This window comes from Lytechinus pictus, chromosome 5 (assembly GCF_037042905.1).
Source record: "Lytechinus pictus isolate F3 Inbred chromosome 5, Lp3.0, whole genome shotgun sequence".
Lineage (NCBI taxonomy): Eukaryota > Metazoa > Echinodermata > Echinoidea > Temnopleuroida > Toxopneustidae > Lytechinus > Lytechinus pictus.
The window spans coordinates 33,367,979-33,389,395 of record NC_087249.1 but is presented as its reverse complement, the minus strand read 5'-3'; the positions used below and the strand labels follow the sequence as shown (position 1 = coordinate 33,389,395).

Sequence of the window (21,417 nt, the reverse complement as noted above, 5' to 3'; positions counted from 1 at the left end):
ACATAATAAGCTAATAAGCTGTCTGGTAGAGAATTTACCGCTTCAGAATTGCTTCAACCGGTGTGTTGGCTCAGTTGGTAGAGCGTCCGTCTCACAACTGGGAGGTCGGGAGTTGAAACCCCGGCCACGTCAGACCGAAAGACGTTAAAAGATGGGAGTTGCTACTACCCTGTTTGGTGTTCAACAATTCAAGGGATAGAGCTACGTCGATCTGGCGCTGCACAGAGGCTGCCGGGCCCACGATCAATTGGGCAAAATTTTTGGGAGTATTTCATTTTTGGTGTCTATTTTCGAACAATAAAAGATGGATTTTCATTAAAAAAAACATTTTCTATAAAAATTAGATAATACATGTACCAGAGCCCGAACTTACCTCTATCAGAAACAGTACCATCCTTATAATAATATCGAGAATTTAACCCTTCGATTCCCCTCTATTTTTCCAACAACAGGGATTGGTTATGCCATGACATTGGTGTCTTCCTACTTTTGTTTCTACTACATCATCATTATGGGTTATTCAATCTTCTACATGTTTGCTAGCCTGCAAAGTGAACTGCCATGGAGAGGCTGCAATCATACATGGAACACGATAAATTGCTTTGAAGGTATCAAAGAACTCAACCAAACTGCCAACTGGTCCAACCCAGTGTCCACTGCCATGCCAAATGCCTCTGGAAAGGTCTGGGCTACGGAAGAGTACTGGAAGTAAGTTATTGTTTTTTCAATTTAAAGTGGAAGACCACTTCATTAAGAAGTTTATTTGAATAAAAAGAGGGATATCAGATACAAGCATAACACACAGAATGTCATCAAACTTCGATAGAAAAAAAAAAAATAGATTTTTCAATTTTTTTTTTTTTTTTACAATCTACACGACAATCCTTTTTTACAGAACATGCAAAAAACAGTAGTGCGGTATAACTTCAATTTCAAAAAGGGCAAAGGAATAAAGTCAATCTCATTTTATACTTACAGTTTATAGATTTATTCTCATCGATGACATCGATAACTTTACTCCATACTTCCAATGTCTAGATCGCTAAATCCTAAATTAATTTTGTGAATGCGTGTTGCTTCGTATGTCAATGACCGACTACATCTACGGACCGCATGCGTAGCTCTTTGAGCTTGCGCCGCGCCACGCCCTTACTAAATCCAAAGATTGTTCTGACTTTATTTGGAAGCCTCAGAAGTTTTTTTCCGAGGCTTCCAAATAATGGGCATCGGTATTCATGAGACGGGGTCCCCAAGGCAACTTATATATAATTTGCATGTTTTTTTGTTTTGTTTTTTCAGATACTCACTGAAATTATAACTCTCATAAGACTTCTGTTGATGTTTATACTATTAATATCCAATCAAGATTCGTTCATCACTATCAATTATTGCTATGTTCATTTGTATTGTTCTTTACTCACCTATAAAATAATGAATGTGCTCATCACGAGCGTGAGAAATATTTTTAGTCATTCATATAATATTACGATTTTGTTGTTCTTATATTAATTGCGATTTAAAATGTTTTGAAAGTATAGCTTAATTGACAGGAAAGCAGATTTCTATTTTTACATAATACACTATGTAGGCCTACAATTACAGCGTGTGTGAAAGAGAGAGGAAGAGGGGGGAGGGGGTTGCAGGATGGTCGAAGGGAGAGAGCGAAAGGGGGAGGGGTCGTGGCGTGGACAATGAAAAGGGGGTGTTGAGATCGTGTGTGTGGAATTGGTGAAGAAGTCAATATTCGATGCGAATACATATTTATAGACGTCTATACTAATAGACGTCTATAAATATGAGTTTTTGGTCAGAATATTGGTAAAAACAATAAAAAACAAAGGAAAGTCAGTGAAATTCGGCTCAGATGTCAAGAGGCCCTGGCTCGCTGCACTCTGCTTCACTATATCCCTCACTTTGCTCTGGAAGCAGCCGCCATGGCCTCGACAAGAGGCTAGTAATTTCCTTGCTGATGAAAAACATGCCATGGCTTGGAATCGAACCCACATCCTTCAGATTGAGAGATGAGAATATGAGAGATTAACTACTTTTCACATTCCTATTGGTGACATAGGGTGGTGATACACATATATGCCGAAATTGAACTTAAAGGTCAAGTCCACTCCAGAAAATTGTTGATTGGAAATCAAACAAGCATAACGCTGAAAATTTCATCAAAATCGGATGTAAAATAAGAAAGTTTTGACATTTTTAAGTTTCGCTTATTTTGCACAAAACAGTTATATGCACAAATCAGTGATATGCAAATAAAAGAGTCGATGATGTCCCTCACTCACAATATCTTTTGTCTTTATTGTTTGAATTATACTATATTTCAATTCTTACAGATTTGACAACAAGGACCAACTTTACTTAATCATAAACTGTTGGAATGATGCTCATTCTACATTTTCAGGGAGGAATAAAATTTGTTTCATATAACTATGAGGAGAACATAATTTGAATTTTTCATATTTCATATAATAAAATACAAAAGAAAAAGTGAGTGGGTGACGTCATCAGTCTGCTCATTTGCATACCGACCAGAAGTTGGGGCAAAAAATATTTCCTTTATTAACCATTTTAGTCTCTTTTATACCCTCGCAAATTTGACCGTAAACACATTTCCTAGCAAAATATATACCCTTTTTCGATTATTTTATCGTTTTTGACACCCTTATTATGTTACAGAGGTAACATGCCCTATTTTGAAAAAGATATCCTTTTGCATGTTTCTTTGGTCACGCCTGGTATCCACTCGTATATGTTAAAACCAAAAACTGGATAGGTTGGTCAAAACCTCATTTGGATTGAACACATTTCAATGCATACAGTATGTAAATCATCCTTAAAGGTCAACTTCACCCCAGGAAAATGCTGACTTGAATAAATAGAGAAAAATCAAACTAGCATAGTGCTGAAAGTTTCATCAAAATCGGATGTAAAATAAGAAAGTTATGACATTTTAAAGTTTCGCTTATTTTTCACAAAACAGTGATATGCACAACTAGGTGAGTCAGTCGATGATGTCCATCACTCACTATTTCTTTTGTTTTTTATTGTTTGAATTATTCAATATTTCATTTTTTATTGATTTGAGAATAAGGACCAACTTGACTGAACCATATAGTATTAAACAATGCTAATGCCATATGTTCAAAGAGGAATTAATCGTATCACTTAACAATGAGGAGAAAATTAGAATATTTCATATTTCATATAATAAAATACAAAAGAAATAGTGAGTGGATGATGTCATAGTTTCCTCATATAACTGTTTTGTGAAATTAAGCAAAACTTAAAAATGTCATAACTTCCTTATTTTACATCCGATTTCAATGAAATTTTCAGTGTTATGCTTGTTGGATTTTTCTCTTTTAATCCAAATCACTTCTTGTTGGGGTGGACTTGTCCTTTAAGAAAGTCTCAGTGGTAGAATCATGACATTGATCTCAGATGTTGTATTCAATCAAACATTAATGTTGATGAACCTGTCTGCAGATTCAATTAGAAAGATGCACTCTAAGGAATGGCTGAGGTTAAAGACCTAGACCAGAGCTGAAAGCGAAATTGACAAATTGGGGAATTATCTACGCATCATAGTACAACCAAGGAGGTTTCAAATGAGATGGAGTAACAGCAAATAAAATCTCTTTGAACAAGGTTAAGAACCGCCAGCAGAAACTATGTCAGGCATGCACTTTGCTCAACATCTCTTGCAATTGTGTAGACAAATGATTCCCGCATGACTCCGCAGCTATAGGTCATACATAAAGGGAAATATGCTTTTGTGATGATAATTTTTCGCTGCATCTTGGTCTGGTTATATGTGTAGTACATAATTTGGAGGCATGCAAAAATAGACTATGCAATATGTCCTGAAATATGACTCAAATTTGCTCGACTTGGCATGTGCAGGCACTCATCTGGCATATACAGTAATGAATAACAATATTCCACCGACCACATTTGAAATTTTCATTCGCCGCAAACGATCTGAAAAGTGTTAAAATCTGGTTTCAGTAAAGGTCAAATTCTTTCTTTTTTCACTAATTAAAGGTTAATTGATATGATATGGGCAAATATCTCGTTGTAATAGTGCTTGGTTATTGATGTTTTGTCATGCATTCAAACTTCAGTTTGTTTTTTAATATGAAACATGAAAAATTGATACAAATGAATATTCGTAAAATTTCACCCCTCGGATTTCTTCATCGAAACTGGCGGCTTCGAAGGCGGACATCAAAAAGGTCCTTATTGCCGTTCTTTCTTTTGTGCTTCTTTAGAAATGAACAGCTGCTTGAATAAATTTGTTGCCTGTTGGAACTCCAGTCATAGAATCTTCTTGGTACAACAATGTAAGTTTTCTGCATAACCACTTGATTATGATGTCACTGGCGAAAGCACATAAAAGAAAACCTATTTTTGAAGCCCGATAATTGGAGCTATTCTTAAACAAAATACTCAGCCGTGCAAATGCATAAAGCTTGCAATTCTACATGTATGTTTTAAGTAGCTTACTGGGTATAAGCTTTTGATTGTTATATGAATTGTCAATTTCACTTTTGGGTCTGGTCTGGCTCTTTAAGAACTCAGCTTGGTAGTATCTAGTGTATAAAAACAGACAGAATGGTGAATATATATATGAAAGAATTCCTATTGAAAATTCTGAAAACAAAGCTAGTTTTGAAGAATCACAACAAGTCTACCCCAACAAACAGTTGATTTGGATAAAAAGAGAAAAATCCAACAAGCATAACACTTCTGAAAATTTCATCAAAATCGGATGTAAAATAAGAAAGTTTTGACATTTTTAAGTTTCGCTTATTTTGCACAAAACAGTTATATGCACAAATCAGTGATATGCAAATAAAAGAGTCAATGATGTCCCTCACTCACTATATCTTTTGTTTTTTATTGTTTGAATTCTACTAAACTCCTCAAAAAAAGTTTGGAAATCTGACTTTGATCGATAATTCCTTATCGGTTTTAGTAAATATCAATGTGTAATTAATATCAATGAATATATCATTTAGTTTTCTTTAAAATGATACCATACATGATATGATTATGGTTCACATGGAGGTGCAGTGCCTTGAAATGTGGGGCAAGGTCAAATTTCAAAAGTTGCAAAATTGACACAATATTGAAAGTCACTGTTCTTTTTTCAGAAGTGATTAGTGGGTTTCTCAGCGGTTTCTTTTAATTTTTTTTCATGCACCTTAACATCAGCATTAACATGGAATCAAACACACCTCTGCACAAGCAAACACATAACAAACAAACAAACATGCATGGGTATTTCAAACCACAACTCAAACCATGTTATCTCACAGAACCATCACTACAGAAGCAGAGGCATGATTTGAATGGATTTTCATCGCTATTGACACAGACAAAAGAATCATGTTGTGTATTGACCCTTCAAGACTATTTCTGCTCGTTTTGCAGCTTTTCAATTTAGACCTCATCCAACACTTTTGAATCCTGCTTTTTTTGTGATGGCATGATCATAACAAGCATGGCATCATTTTAAAGAGAATTAAATGATCTTTTGAATGATATCAAATATGCATTGTGTTAAATTGGGAGTTGGGAGACGAAAATGGTCAAACTCAGATTTCCAAACCTTTTTTGCTCATTTTGCAGCTTTTCAATTCAGACCTCATCCAACACTTTTGAATCTTGCTCTTTTCATGATGGCATGATCATAACAAGCATGGTATCATTTTAAGGAAAATTAAATGATCTTTTGAATGATGTAAAATATGCATTGTGTAGAATAGGAAGTAAGGAGAAATGAATGGCCAAACTAATACCCCTTTCATAAACCCAATAAAACACAATTATGCGGCTAATAGCAGCATAATTTGGTCGTAAAATCAGAGGAAGACAAGAGTTATCCGCATTATTCTGATGCTGCTATTATCCGCATAATAGCGGCATCGGGACAAGATTTTGAGTTTATGAACGTATTTCCAAATAATGCGGATAATTGCCATGGTGCGGTCACAAGGTCACCCTTTTCCAACACAACCGCATTGGAGGGGGCGTGTCCAGTTGTCATGACGATTATCCGCCTTTTTCAAGACGGGCGCTCGTAAAAATAATTTATGGAGTTTGTGAACGCAATTTTTATTGAATTATCCGCATTACTCTTAGGCGGCTAATTGGAGGATATGTTTTATTGGGTTTATGAAAGGGGTAATAGATATCCAAACTTTTTTTGAGGGGTTTATATTTCAATTCTTACAGATTTGACAACAAGGACCAACTTTACTTAATCATAAACTGTTGGAATAATGCTCATTCTACATTTTCAGGGAGGAATAAAATTTGTTTCATATAACTATGAGGAGAACATAATTTGAATTTTTCATATTTCATATAATAAAATACAAAAGAAAAAGTGAGTGGGTGATGTCATCAGTCTGCTCATTTGCATACCAACCAGAAGTTGGGGCAAAAAGTACTTCCTTTATTAACCATTTTAGTCTCTTTTATACCCTCGCAAATTTGACCGTAAACACATTTCCTAGCAAAATATATACCCTTTTTCGATTATTTTATCGTTTTTGACACCCTTATTATGTTACAGAGGTAACATGCCCTATCTTGAAAAAGATATCCTTTTGCATGTTTCTTTGGTCACGCCTGGTATCCACTCGTCTATGTTAAAACCAAAAACTGGATAGGTTGGTCAAAACCTCATTTGGATTGAACACATTTCAATGCATACAGTATGTAAATCATCCTTAAAGGTCAACTCCACCCCAGGAAAATGCTGACTTGAATAATTAGAGAAAAAACCAAACTAGCATTGTGCTGAAAATTTCATCAAAATCGGATGTAAAATAAGAAAGTTATGACATTTTAAAATTTCGCTTATTTTTCACAAAACAGTGATATGCACAACTAGGTGAGTCAGTCGATGATGTCCATCACTCACTATTTCTTTTGTTTTTTATTGTTTGAATTATTCAATATTTCATTTTTTATTGATTTGAGAATAAGGACCAACTTGACTGAACCATATAGTATTAAACAATGCTAATGCCATATGTTCAAAGAGGAATTAATCGTATCACTTAACAATGAGGAGAAAATTAGAATATTTCATATAATAAAATACAAAAGAAATAGTGAGTGGATGATGTCATAGTCTCCTCATTTGCATACCAGCCAGGGTGTGCATATAACTGTTTTGTGAAATTAAGCAAAACTTTAAAATGTCATAACTTCCTTATTTTACATCCGATTTTAATGAAATTTTCAGTGTTATGCTTGTTAGATTTTTCTCTTTATATCCAAATCAACTTCTTGTTGGGGTGGACTTGTCCTTTAAGAAGGTCTCAGTGGTAGAATCATGACATTGATCTCAGATGTTGTATTCAATCAAACATTAATGTTGATGAACCTGTCTGCAGATTCAATTAGAAAGATGCACTCTAAGGAATGGCTGAGGTTAAAGACCTAGACCAGAGCTGAAAGCGAAATTGACAAATTGGGGAATTATCTACGCATCATAGTACAACCAAGGAGGTTTCAAATGAGATGGAGTAACAGCAAATAAAATTTCTTTGAACAAGGTTAAGAACCGCCAGCAGAAAGTATGTCAGGCATGCACTTTGCTCAACATCTCTTGCAATTGTGTAGACAAATGATTCCCGCATGACTCCGCAGCTATAGGTCATACATAAAGGGAAATATGCTTTTGTGATGATAATTACTTTTTTGCCCCATCTTTGTCTGGTTATATGTGTAGTACATAATTCGGAAGCATGCGAAATTAAACTATGCAATGTCCTGAAATATGACTCAAATTTGCTCGACTGGGCATGTGCGGGCACTCATCTGGCATATACAGTAATGAATAACAATATTCCACCGACCACATTTGAAATTTTCATTCGCCGCAAACGATCGGAAAAGTGTTAAATCTGGTTTCAGTAAAGGTCAAATTCTTTCTTTTTTCACTAATTAAAGGTTAATTGATATAATATGGGCAAATATCTCGTTGTAATAGTGCTTGGTTATTGATGTTTTGTCATGCATTCAAACTTTAGTTTGTTTTTTAATATGAAACATGAAAATTGATACAAATGAATATTTGTAAAATTTCACCCCTCGGATTTCTTCATTGAAACTGGCGGCTTCGAAGGCGGACATCACAAAGGTCCTTTTTGCCGTTCTTTCTTTTGTGCTTCTTTAGAAATGAACAGCTGCTTGAATAAATTTGTTGCCTGTTGGAACTCCAGTCATAGAATCTTCTTGGTACAACAATGTAATTTTTCTGCATAACCACTTGATTATGATGTCACTGGTGAAAGCACATAAAAGAAAACCTATTTTTGAAGCCCGATAATTGGAGCTTTTCTTTAATAAACAAAATACTCAGCCGTGCAAATGCATAAAGCTTGCAATTCTACATGTTTGTTTTAAGTAGCTTACTGGGTATAAGCTTTTGATTGTTATATGAATTGTCAATTTCACTTTTGGGTCTGGTCTGGCTCTTTAAGAACTCAGCTTGGTAGTATCTAGTGTATAAAAACAGACAGAATGGTGAATATATATATGAAAGAATTCCTATTGAAAATTCTGAAAACAAAGCTAGTTTTGAAGAATCACAACAAGTCTACCCCAACAAACAGTTGATTTGAATAAGAAGAGAAAAATCCAACAAGCATAACACTTCTGAAAATTTCATCGAAATAGGATGTGAAATAAGAAAGTTATGACATTTTAAATTTTTGCTTGATTTCACAAAACAGTTATATGCACATCTTAATAGTTGGTGTGCAAACTGATGATGTCATCCACTCACTTTTTCTTTTGTATTTCATTACCAGTATATGAAATATGAAATATTTTAATTTTCACCTTATTGTCAAGTGAAACAAAGATTAATTCCTCCCTGAACATATGGAATTAGCTTGTTTTAATACTGTGTGGTTCAGTCAAGTTGATCCTTATTGTCAAATACGTAAAAAATGAAATATTGTATAATTCAAACAATAAAAAACTAAAGAAATAGTGAGTGAGGGACATCATCGACTGTCTCATTTGTCACTGAGTTGTGCAAAAAACTGTTTTGTGAAAAATAAGTGAAAATTTGAAGTGTCATAACTTTCTTATTTTACATCTGATTTTGATGAAATTTTCAGCGTTATGCTAGTTTGAATTTTCTGTATTTATTGAAATCAACATTTTTCTGGGGTGGACTTGACCTTTAAGCACTGCAGTGACCCAGATTCACAAAGGTTGTGAACTATTGTGAATTCATTTAATGGGATATAAAGATGTGAGGTTCAGATATTGGTCATGGAAGGAAATACAAAGGTCTTTGTGAACTCTATACTTTGTAAATTGAAACTTCATCCAAAACACTTTGGTTGGGCAGAAATTAGATTTAAATCTGAATATAGGTTATAAAATCTTATCTTGAATTTGTCTGAGACATACAAACACTTTTGGATTTATTTCAGGTGTGGAAAAATAGAGAGTGAAATATTAATGTTTTGTAACTTATCCCCTGAATTTACTCAGTCAAGCAGTCAACCAATCAATCAATTAATCATTTAACCATCTAATCAAGCAATCATTTGATTGATCAGTTAATCAGTAATTTTTTAATCAATCAATAAATCAGTTAATCAGTCAAATAGTCAGTCAGTGAATCAGTCTTTGGCATGACAGATATGGTTTAACACTTCTGTTCTTATATCAATCATAAAACTAATACTAGTACTGAAAACTAGTTTACATGTAATGAGAACGCTCAAAGCGGTTGTGGAAGTGATCTTCCAAACCGGTTCAGAAAACCACCTTGCGATGTATTATGTAGTTTACAAGATTGCTTTGCCTCATTAAACTGGTTTTAGCATAAGTGAGGACATAACCGTTCTTCAGGAAGCGATCTTCGCACATTTTGAGCGCGCTAATCCACACACTGTGCTGTAGAATGCCTACTCTGCGGTTTCAAATTTCGCGCAAAACATGTCATCCCCACTGTGAGCCTTCCTGTAGCAAAAGACCACTTTATATGAGGTGGAAACCACTTTTGGGTGATTGATTGAGAATGCTAGCAAAGCGATCTTCCAAACTGGTTTCCTGAACCGTTTTTCACTAAACTAGTTTGAGGATTGTAATGAGAACGGTGTCTGAAAGTACCTAGCTACTTGATACCAAATCAACACAACTATAGTCCAGGATAGAAGAGGCATAACCTTGTTTTTTCATATATACAATATTTTTTTATGGTTTCTTGTCAATTCGAGGGTGCTGATTACGAATCTGAATGATGCCACTCGTGTAACCTTGAGCATTTTCCGCAAATTGGAAAAATCCAATATGGCCGCCAAAATATGCATATTACCCATGAATCTCATAAAATTGCCAGCAAATTGGCTATAAAATGTATGTAATTGTGTTAGGAGTGCAATACTCTCTTTAAAAAAAATTTTGACAAAATATTTATTTCTTGATATTCAAAATGGCCACCACAGACCTCTGTATACCCTATGGTTACACTTCGTAATTCTGAAGGTTCGTAATTCCGAAGGTTCTTTATTCCGAAGGTTCGTAATTCCGAAACACGTAAATTGCCTATACCTCGATGTTCGTTAATCCGAAAACGTAAAAGGGTTCGTTAATCCGAACATTTGTGGCGTTATTCCGAAGGTTCGTTATTCCGAAGGTTCGATAATCCGAAAACGAAATAAGGTTCGTTGTTCCGAAGGTTCGTTAATCCGAAAACGAAATAAGGTTCGTTGTTCCGAAGGTTCATTAATCCAAAAACTAAATAAGGTTCATTGTTCCGAAGGATCGTTAGTCCGAAAACGAAATAAGGTTCGTTAATCATTTCGTTTTCGGACTAACGAACCTTCGGAATTACGAACTTTCGGAAATACGAACCTCACTTCGTTTTCGGACTAACGAACCTTCGGAATTACGAACCTCATTTGGTTTTCGGACTAACGAACCTTCGGAATTACGAACCTTCGGAAAAACGAACCTTCGGAAAAACGAACCTTCGGAATAACAAACCTTCGGAATATCCGAACCTTCGGAATTACGAATGTATGCGATACCCTATTATGTACAATATAGGGAAAATTAATTTTTTACAAAAATGATCACTAAACTGCAAGTAATTGATCTATGGACGAAGTAATATATAAAAATCATCAATGCTAACATGATATATCATTTATTATGTCATGTATGGGAAAATTGTTGTATTTAATATTCAAAATAGCTGCCACTAGCCCAAATAGTATTATTTTTTTATGGCAAAGTGGCCAACAAAAATGGCAAGAGTGAGCACTAAAATGCATATTATTAAGAGAAACGAGTGGAATACTGACAAAAAACACAATTGCTAACGAAATCTATTATTTAATATGCCTAGTATGTGATAAATGCTGTATTTTGATTAAAAAATGGCTGCCAAAAGCCCTAACAGTATTATGTACAATGAGAAAGAGGACCAAAGAAATCACAAGAGTGAGCACTGAAATGCATTTATTTGTGATGAATAAATGGGATACTGTCTAAAAAACATAATTTTTAACGAAATATATCATTCAGGTTTAACGTTTGTAGTTAATACTGTATTTTGACTTTCAAAATGGCCGCCATAGACATTGATTGTATTATGTATAATGTGAACAAGGAAATAAATTTTCACACGAGTGAGCATCATAAATGCACGTAATTGTGATCTGCGTAAAATATTGTCTGAAAGCATAATTTCATTCATTCATTTCGTTTATTTCCATTTTCAACAATTACAGTTTGTTTTGTACATTTTGACATACAAATAACAAAACATATTTCAAGTATCCCTGTACAAAAATTATATTCAAGATTATTACATAAATGGAGGAGGCTGCTAAAAAGCAGAGCTTGTAGAGTGCAGCCTCCTAATAAATATTCTTGTAGTTACATAGCATATACAAATCAAAATAACAACTTGAGCATTAACCAGTTAAATTAAAAAGAAATAAAATAGGTAGAAATTAAATTAGAAAAGGTAATAAGAAAAAGAGAGATTAAAGGTCTCCAGAATCCAGCCCAGTACTCACAAACGGACCTCGCTGATCAACAGGAAAACGAAAGAGATGGAAAAATGTACGTCACACGTTAATCATGTTTGATTAAAAAAAATACAAAAGTTTGAGTAATGAAGAGTTGTCTTGTCTTGTCTTGTCTTGGGTTAAGTCGGCATATGCAGACTTGCTGTACTCCGCCAACTTTATTGATGTGTGTGAAATCACCAAGTAAGCAGGTCACTTGCTAGGTTTTTGATTGAGTTTGGATTTGAAAGAGTCTAATGAGTTTATCAATGTTGTGTCCATGTTTAACCCGTTCCAATCTTTGGTAGTTCGAGGGAAGAAGCTGTATCTATGAACATCCCTTTTGACTAGTAGACGCTGGAGCTTGATACTATTTCCTCTAGTCTGCCGGGTGTTTTGCTGGATGAAGTTTTTGGGGTTGATGGCAACAAGACCTTTGATTATTTGGAACATTAGGCTCAGTCTACTGTATTTCCGTCTGTCTTCCAATGAGTCCCATTCTAAGGCCCGTAACATGATTGTGACGCTACTGGTTTGTCTGTTAATTCAATGGTTATCTTGGAGAAATTTTTTGAACTTATATTTGAAAGAATTTAGGCTTGGTGATTCTTTGATGTTATTATTAATAGTTCCCCAGAGTCTAGGGCCTTTAAAGGTAAAATTTGATTTTGCAAGGATGGTCCGGGGTAGTGGTAAATGGAATTCATCTGATTGACGTGTGGGATATTTGTGAAGAGTTTTATTTTTGTTAAATGAAGAATTAAATATGGGTGGTAACATATTATTGTTTAACTGATACATGAATTGACCTAAGTTATATTGGTACAGTGTTTTTAATTTTAGAATTTTTTCAATTTTTAGTTGTTCATTGATATAGATACTTACCCCTCCTCCCCGTCTATTACCCCTATGGTTTTCTACGTACGTATAACCAGGAAGTGAGTATAACCATCAGATTCCTGAGATAACCATGTCTCGGTTAACGCGATTATAGACGTTTTGGTTTGTGAAGATGAATCGGTTAAAAGGCGTAAATTGTTGAAATTACAGCTCAAGCTCCTTATATTCATGTGCATTATTGAAAGTGTGTTTGCTGATTTGTCAAGAGAATTAAATTGATTTATTGTAAAGTAATTCGAACTTGGATAATTATTGTCGCTATTTTCATTTAAATCTGCAGCTGAATTTGTCTCCTTTGATACAAGATTTTCAAAAGAAGAATTGTAGTTACTATTTTGGGTTTTGTTGTTCGGCCTAAACAAATTGTAAAACTCATCATCATTCAACACTGAAAAGGGGTAATTTTCAATCACTGGGAATTGAAAGAGAAAATCACGAAATGCAAAAAATTGCTTCCTGTAGAGACAGATGAGACCGCGTGCTCGTACTCAGCGGGGCAAGGACCTGGAGAGAAGAATAATTGGGTAAAGAAAAACTGGTTAAACACGTTCCTATGAAGAAAAAGATCACAAACACATAAAAAGTCATCAGGTAAACATTGGCAATTATGTACGATGTCAATTGCATCGTAAATGTTTTGTGCTTAATAAGCATAAAAGAATTGGGTGAGCTCCCGTGAATAAAACAAGCTGGGAAGCCTCCCCGACTCGATTATAAAATTTGGATAAGGGATGACCCAAATTCAAATTATTCAGGGCATGCTTCCCAGAAAACTGAATGAAGGTGAAAAGGCATTCAAATGTAGTAGCGGTGTTCGTATATTTAAATCAAACTTGTACTATCACACCTGGTATACAAGTTGTTTGGCTTGTGAATTGTGAATTGATGAATAAAAGAATGATCGTCTGAGATCCAGATCATGCATGTTCACACTGTATATTAATCATAGCTGATTTGTCAAAAATATAAATTAACTAAAGCTATCTTTTTCTAACGAGATATATCAGTTCTTCTGCCAGGTAGGTGATAAATACTTTATTTTGAAAGTCAAAATGGCCGCAGTATCATGTACAATCTGAATGGGGACAAATGATTTTAACAGATTTTGGCTTTGCTTAAATTTAGGTGATAAATGTTATATTTCAAAATTCAAAATGGCCATCATATGCCTATTTGTGAAAATTATCTGTCCTCATTCAAATTGTACATAATACAATAAGGGCCCATGGCGGCCATTACCCATTTCAGAATAAATGCACCAGATATGATATACCTCGTTAGGAACCATGGTTTTAGACAATATTTCACTCTTACATCACAATTATATGCAACACTTATAGTCAAGTAAAGCCAAATTCTGTCAAAATTTTATGTCCCAAAGTACAATGTACATAATACTTTAAGGACCTATGGCAGCCATTTTGAATTTCAAAGTACAGCATTTATTACCTACATGACCAATATGTGATGTACCGGTATTTATTTAGAAATCGTGTTTGACATGCTTAATACAATATTTTTACTCATACATCACAGTTACATGCATTTTATGATTCTCACAAAAAGTAGATTCCCTATACGCATGTAACATAATTTAGTTAGGGCTTGTATCAGCTATTTTGAATGTCAAAATACAGTATTTATCACTTACATGGCAGAAAATATGCTACATTTCATAAAAATCATGTGTTCAAATAATGTTTTATCATACAACAGGATTTTATGGATTTCATAGTCAAGCAAATCCAAATTCTTACAAAATTACATGTCCCCATTTACATTGTAGATAATATTGTTAGGGAGGGCCTATAGGGGCCATTTTGAATTTCACAATACAGCATTTATCTCATTCATGACAAAAGAAATGATATGTTTTGCTAGAAAACATGTTTTCAGATACTATTTTACTCGATGATCACAATTACATGCATTTTATAGTTCTTACTCTTGTGAACATTAATTTCTCCAATCGCATTGTACATAATGTATCGTGGGCCTATGATACATGATAGGCCATTTTGAATGTCAAAATACAGCATTAATATCACATAAATTGCATTTATATTTTGTAATTTTTTTTTTTTTTTTGCCAGTATTCCACTCCCTTATCTTAATACGAGTAATATGCATTTTAGTACTCACTCTTGTGATTTTCTTTTGTCTCCATTAACATTGTATGTAATGCCGTTAGTGAATTTGGTGGCTTTTTTAAATATTAAAAGGCTTCATTTATTACATACATGACATAACAAATGATTCATTTCGTTAGCAATCATGTTTTCATCCATTATTTCACTAAAAATCACAATTACTTGCATTTAGTGCTCACTTTTGTGAAATTTAGTTTCCCCCATTCATATTGTACATAATGTAGAATACAGGGGTCTATGGTGGCCATTTTGAATATCTAGAAAATAATTTTTTGTCAAAATCGTTTTTTCAGAGAGTATTTCACTCCTGCAACACAAATACATACATTTTATTACTAATGTGCGGGCAATTTTATGATTTTTATGGTTAATTTGCATATTTTGGCGGCCATATTGGATTTTGCCAATTTGCGGAAAATGCTCAAGGTTACACGAGTGGCATCATTCAGATTCTTAATCAGCACCCTCGAATTGACAAGAAACCATAAAAAATACTGTATATATGAAAAAACAAGGTTCGGTCAGTTTTCTATGTGGCCTATCCTGGACTACTAGGTCAAGAGAACCAAGGAGGTTTCAAATGAGATGGAGTAATGGCAAATAAAATCTTTGAACAAGGTTAAAAGCTGCCAGCAGAAAGTATGTCAGGCATGCACTTTGATCAGCATCTCGTGCAATGGTGTAGACAAATAATTCCCGCATGACTCTGCAGCTATAGGTCATACATAAAGGGAAATATACTTTTGTGATGATAATTACTTTTTCGCCGCATCTTGGTCTGGTTATATGTGTAGTACATAATTCGGAGGCATGCAAAAATAAACTATGCAATATGTCCTGAAATATGACTCAAATTTGCTCGACTGGGCATGTGCGGGCACTCATCTGGCATATACAGTAATGAACAACAATATTCCACCGACCACATTTGAAATTTTTATTCGCCGCAAACGATTGGAAAAGTGTTAAAATCTGGTTTCAGTAAAGGTCAAATTCTTTATTTTTTAAACAAATTAAAGGTTAATTGATATAATCTGGGCAAATATCTCGTAGTAATAGTGCTTGGTTATTGATGTTTTGTCATGCATTCAAATTTCAGTTTGTTTATTAATATGAAAGATGGAAAATTGATACAAATGGATATTCGTAAAATTTCACCCCTCTGATTTCTTCACTAAAACTGGCGGCTTCGAAGGCGGACATCAAAAGGTCCTTATTGCCGTTCCTTCTTTTGTGCTTCTTTAGAAATGAACAGCTGCTTGAATAAATTTGTTGCCTGTTGGAACTCCAGTCATAGATTCTTCTTGACAGAACATTTAATGGGGAAAAACAAATAAAACCCTTGTAAAATCAGTCTTTGTAGCCATGTTTTAATTTTATGGAAGCAGAAAAAAAATTGTCCTTCATTTACTTTTAATATACAGCAACACAGACTACACTCTGATTCTGTTGAGATTTAAATTGTAGAATAATAATATTCATGGTTATAGAAGAATATGTACTTAAAAGTACTTCAATAGTGGCTTTTGAAAAAAGAGAAAAAAAGTGTCACGATAGGCTGTGCTGCACCAGCCCGAGTTTGCTCAATCTCGAGATTTTAGCCCGATCGGCCCTCTTCGCGATTTATCTCGAGATTCAAGAAACCCCGTCTTCACCATAGCAAGAAGAGCAATTCCTGCTCGAGCAAGGCATCGATGCATTATGGTCTGACGCCATGACTAAATAATCCCGAGTGCGTCTGCACCTGCGAATAAGCGGGATAATTCGTAAAATATCACGCTATTTTGCAAATAATCCCAAGTTGACTTGGGATTGCAATCTCGAGATTAATCCTACGAACTAGCGCGATAATTGCATCTCCATTACAAATAATCTCAAGATTGTTCAGATCGGGATAATTTGCTGGATCAGAAATAGCGCGCTAATTTGAAAACTCGGGCTGATGCAGACGGCCCTGATGTCCATGCATGAACTATCTTGTGCTAGGCATACTTAAGGCTTAAGCTTGAACCTCCCGCTGTAAGAAATATCCATAAGACCCAAATGAAAAATTTTAACATCCATTTGTAATTTATAACCTTGCAACTGGCAGCATTTAATTTATGGAATTTTGTCCTCGGGTTCAACTTTGTATATATATATATGACAAACTTGGGTCAATCATTATTGAGATATTAGAATTAGTAAGGTTAATAAAACACACTCAATGGATGCAAAGTTCAACACTTTGAGGCATGTGAATGAAAAAATTAAAGGATTGTATAGTGGATGCACAAACTGTTTTAAAGCTGACCCCATACCAATACATACAACAAGCTGTGATTTTTAACTGAAGAGCTAATTCTGACCCAGACTTTCTGACAAAAGAAAAATAATATTGTTTTTTCGTTGATTTTGAATAAAATTATCAATATTCTCATTAGAGTGAGGAATTTTGAAATATGAATGTAATCACGTGTCAATTTATACATAAGATATGAAATTTGGTTACTCTCCTCAAAATTGCCAGTCCATATTATCTTGTTAGGATAAAAGACAAAGAAATCATGCAATTATTGATTTCTTTGAAATGTCAGCATTTTTCATTTCAACGTTGAATTGGTGTGTGCTCAGTATTAATATTTGATATGAGTGTGTACCACCATATTAAAGTCTCTCGCCCATTTTCTGAACTGCCTTGATTGGATAACGTTAATATCAACACTTATCCTACATCATTAGACTGGTTGAGAACTTGCAAGCACAAGGTATTAAAGGACGAGTCCACCCCAACAGAGAGTTAATTTGAATAAAAGGAGAAAAATCCAACAAACATAACATTGAAAATTTTATCAAAATCTAAAGTAAATTAAGAAAGTTGTGACATTTTAAAGCTTTTTGCTTTATTTTACAAACAGTTATATGCACATCCTGGTTGGTAAGCAAATGAGCAGACTGATGACGTCACCCACTTACTATTTCTTTTGTATTTTATCATATTAAACATGAACAATTCTAATTTTCTCCTCGTCATGTGAATCTAAATTTTATTTCTCCCTGAACATGTGGAATTATCATTATTTCAACAGTTTATTGTTAAGTCAAGTTGGTCTTATTGTCAAATATGTAACAAATGAAATATTGCATAATTCAAAAAATAAAAAAGCAAAAGAAATAGTGAGTGAAGGGCATCATCGACTCTCTCGTTTGCATATCACTGAGTTGTGCAAATAACAGTTTTGTGAAAAATAAGCGAAACTTGAAAATGTCATAACTTTCTTATTATACATCGGATTAGGATGAAATTTTCAGCGTTGTGTTTGTTTGATTTTTTTCTATCGATTCGAATCAACAATTTTCTGGAGTGGACTTGGACCTTTAACTACATGTAGATCAAGTGTGTTTATCAGTAATATGATAAGTGGTATATTATCTTTGCATATCTTTATTAAAAGAAGGATGAATGAATACAAGTTTAAGAGCATTTTGATGCCTTGTTGATACTAGTAGGTTTATGTTCTGTCTTGTAGATTTTGATAAATTATTGTAGGCCTACATGTTAGGGATGGAGGAGATAATTACTGTTAACTTTCAAATCAGTCTACATGTACCATTGCATGCAGTCTTGTGATTTTTATTTGTATTTTTAAAATAACTTAATTGTTAAAAGAAAGGCATGTATTACAGTAGTATTGAAAGCTGGTGTAATGTTTGTTTTGATTAATTAACTTAATCTTTAAGTAGACCATTGTTTATCTTTCCTGTACCTTAAGGTCACAATATATGTTGCACACAATCGCAACAGTTGTAAGCAGTCGCACCACCAATTGTGAAAGGGGCTTTAGAATAATCAACAGTCACACATTGCTGTACAATGTTGTGTACAAATGTTCATAATTCATGTAGTGTACTGCATGTAATTTCTTTTTTTTTTCATATTGAATTTAAATAAAGTGTTTTTGTTGTTTATCTTATGCTTGTGTACAGCATAAAGGTGTAATTTATTTGACATACATACTTCACACGCCTAATTGCAACAAAAAGGCAAGACGTATTCATTCGACCCTATCCATTCCCAAGATTTGTGATTTGAATATTTAATAAATAGCTGATTGAATGTGTATGCATAAACACCATCTAATACTGACTCTAATAGTAGGGCAATGACTGGATACCCTTTGTCCAAATGGGGAAGAACCCTGGAAGACATATCATTTGACTTGTGGGACTATTTGACTAGTCTGCTGTGCAAACCCTTCACTCGAGTAAAGGGTCTGAATTGCAGCCTACTCATGCCTTGTGTACTGATGGCCCTCTCGCTCAAGTTTTGTATCTGCTAGTCTTAGCGTGGAGACACACTTGTTGATCAAAGTTCCAATCAGGGTCTGTGCCTGCAGACTACTATTTGACTGGGGGAAGAATTATGGCTATTTTATTGTTTTGGATGATGATAATCACTTGTCATAAGATAATTCCATGAATGAAGGGGTTAGTGTACCCTCTGTTCAGATATCAAATTTTAATTTGTTGCCTACTGGTAGTAAACGTCATGGGACCAACATTGTTAGTTTATAAGGTGCATATCATTCAGCAATTGTACACCAACATTGGTTATTTAGTCTGCAACCTAAAATAGTTACCGGGTATATGCACATCCCAATTGGTATGCAAATGAGGGAACTGATGACATCACTCACTATTTTTTTTTTTATATGAAATATGAAAAATTATTTTTTCTCATTGTCCTGTGAAACAAAGTTTTATTTCTCCCTGAACATGTGGAATTACCATTGTTTAACATTTTATGGTTCAGTCAAGTTGATCCTTACTGTCAAATCTGTGAAAATTGAAATATTGTATAATTCAAACAATAAAAAAAGAAGAAAAAAAGTGAGTGAGTGAGGGACATCGTCGATTCTTTCATTTGCATGTGACTAAATTGTGCATATATTTTGTGAAAAATAAGCGAAATTGGCCTACTAGGTGTCTGGTCTACTACCAATTTGGCCTACTAGGTGTCTGGTCTACTACCAATTTGGCCTACTAGGTGTCTGGTCTACTACCAATTTGGCCTACTAGGTGTCTGGTCTACAACCAATTGATTTACTAGGTGTCTGGTGTACTACCAATTTGGCCTACTAGGTGTCTGGTCTACTACCAATTCGGCCTACTAGGTGTCTGGTCTACTACCCATTTGGCCTACTAGGTGTCTGGTCTACTACCAATTGGCCTACTAGGTGTCTGGTCTTCAACCAATTGGCCTACTAGGTGTCTGGTCTACTACCAAATGGCCTACTAGGTGTCTGGTCTACTACCCATTTGGCCTACTAGGTGTCGGGTCTACTACCAATTGGGACATCGTCGATTCTTTCATTTGCATGTGACTAAATTGTGCATATATTTTGTGAAAAATAAGCGAAATTGGCCTACTAGGTGTCTGGTCTACTACCAATTTGGCCTACTAGGTGTCTGGTCTACTACCAAATGGCCTACTAGGTGTCTGGTCTACTACCAATTTGGCCTACTAGGTGCCTGGTCTACTACCAAATGGCCTACTAGGTGTCTGGTCTACTACCAATTTGGCCTACTAGGTGTCTGGTCTACTACCAATTGGCCTACTAGGTGTCTGGTCTACTACCCATTTGGCCTACTAGGTGTCTGGTCTACTACCAATTGGCCTACTAGGTGTCTGGTCTTCAACCAATTGGCCTACTAGGTGTCTGGTCTACTACCAAATGGCCTACTAGGTGTCTGGTCCGCATACATTCGTAATTCCGAAGCTACGTTATTCCGAAGGTTCGTAATTCTCGCTACCCCAAATAGGAACAAAAATCTCATAATGCGCGAGACGAGATAATTTTCACTCCGTCGGGTCGTCATCACCACTTCCGGTTCAGAGTCATGCTCGCGCGAGGTTCGCAATACTGAGTTTTCCACCACGCTGAAATCGATGCCAATCAGCGTAATATGTACAGATTATAATACTTTTTATCTAATTTGGTCAGTTTTGATTCCATTTGAATTATAAATAAAAAATATATTTCACGTGAAAATGTGAAAGAGAGGGTTGTGATCACGAACTTTCCGAGCGAAAGCGACGTTGTGTTGTTGTGCATGACGGCACTGTTGATCTGAATGGCAAAACAGTGCATTGGACTTCCGATCAGGAAGTTGTAATACCGAAAAGCTATCCCATAATGCAATGCGCGTTACAGGGATTTTCCCGGATCTCGGCGAAATCGCTATTTGGGGTAGCGAGAATTCCGAAGGTTCGTTAGTCCGAAAACGAAATGAGGTTCGTTATTCCGAAGGTT

At 34.9% G+C, this 21,417-nt stretch overlaps 1 protein-coding gene across 5 annotated transcripts in view; it reads left to right on the top strand.

Moving 5' to 3' along the window:
• Positions 1-21,417, top strand: part of LOC129262062 (sodium- and chloride-dependent glycine transporter 1-like) — a 56,598-nt gene that overhangs the window by 16,077 nt on the left and 19,104 nt on the right. For 4 of the 5 annotated variants that reach the window (XM_064100295.1, XM_064100294.1, XM_064100296.1 and 1 more), the window contains one exon: positions 453-922. In XM_064100295.1, coding sequence (XP_063956365.1) covers positions 453-712 — 260 coding nt within the window. In that variant the 3' untranslated portion in view covers positions 713-922. Of the gene's footprint in view, positions 1-452; positions 923-21,417 lie in introns of those variants that run through there. The other variant, XM_064100291.1, reaches the window with a different exon arrangement.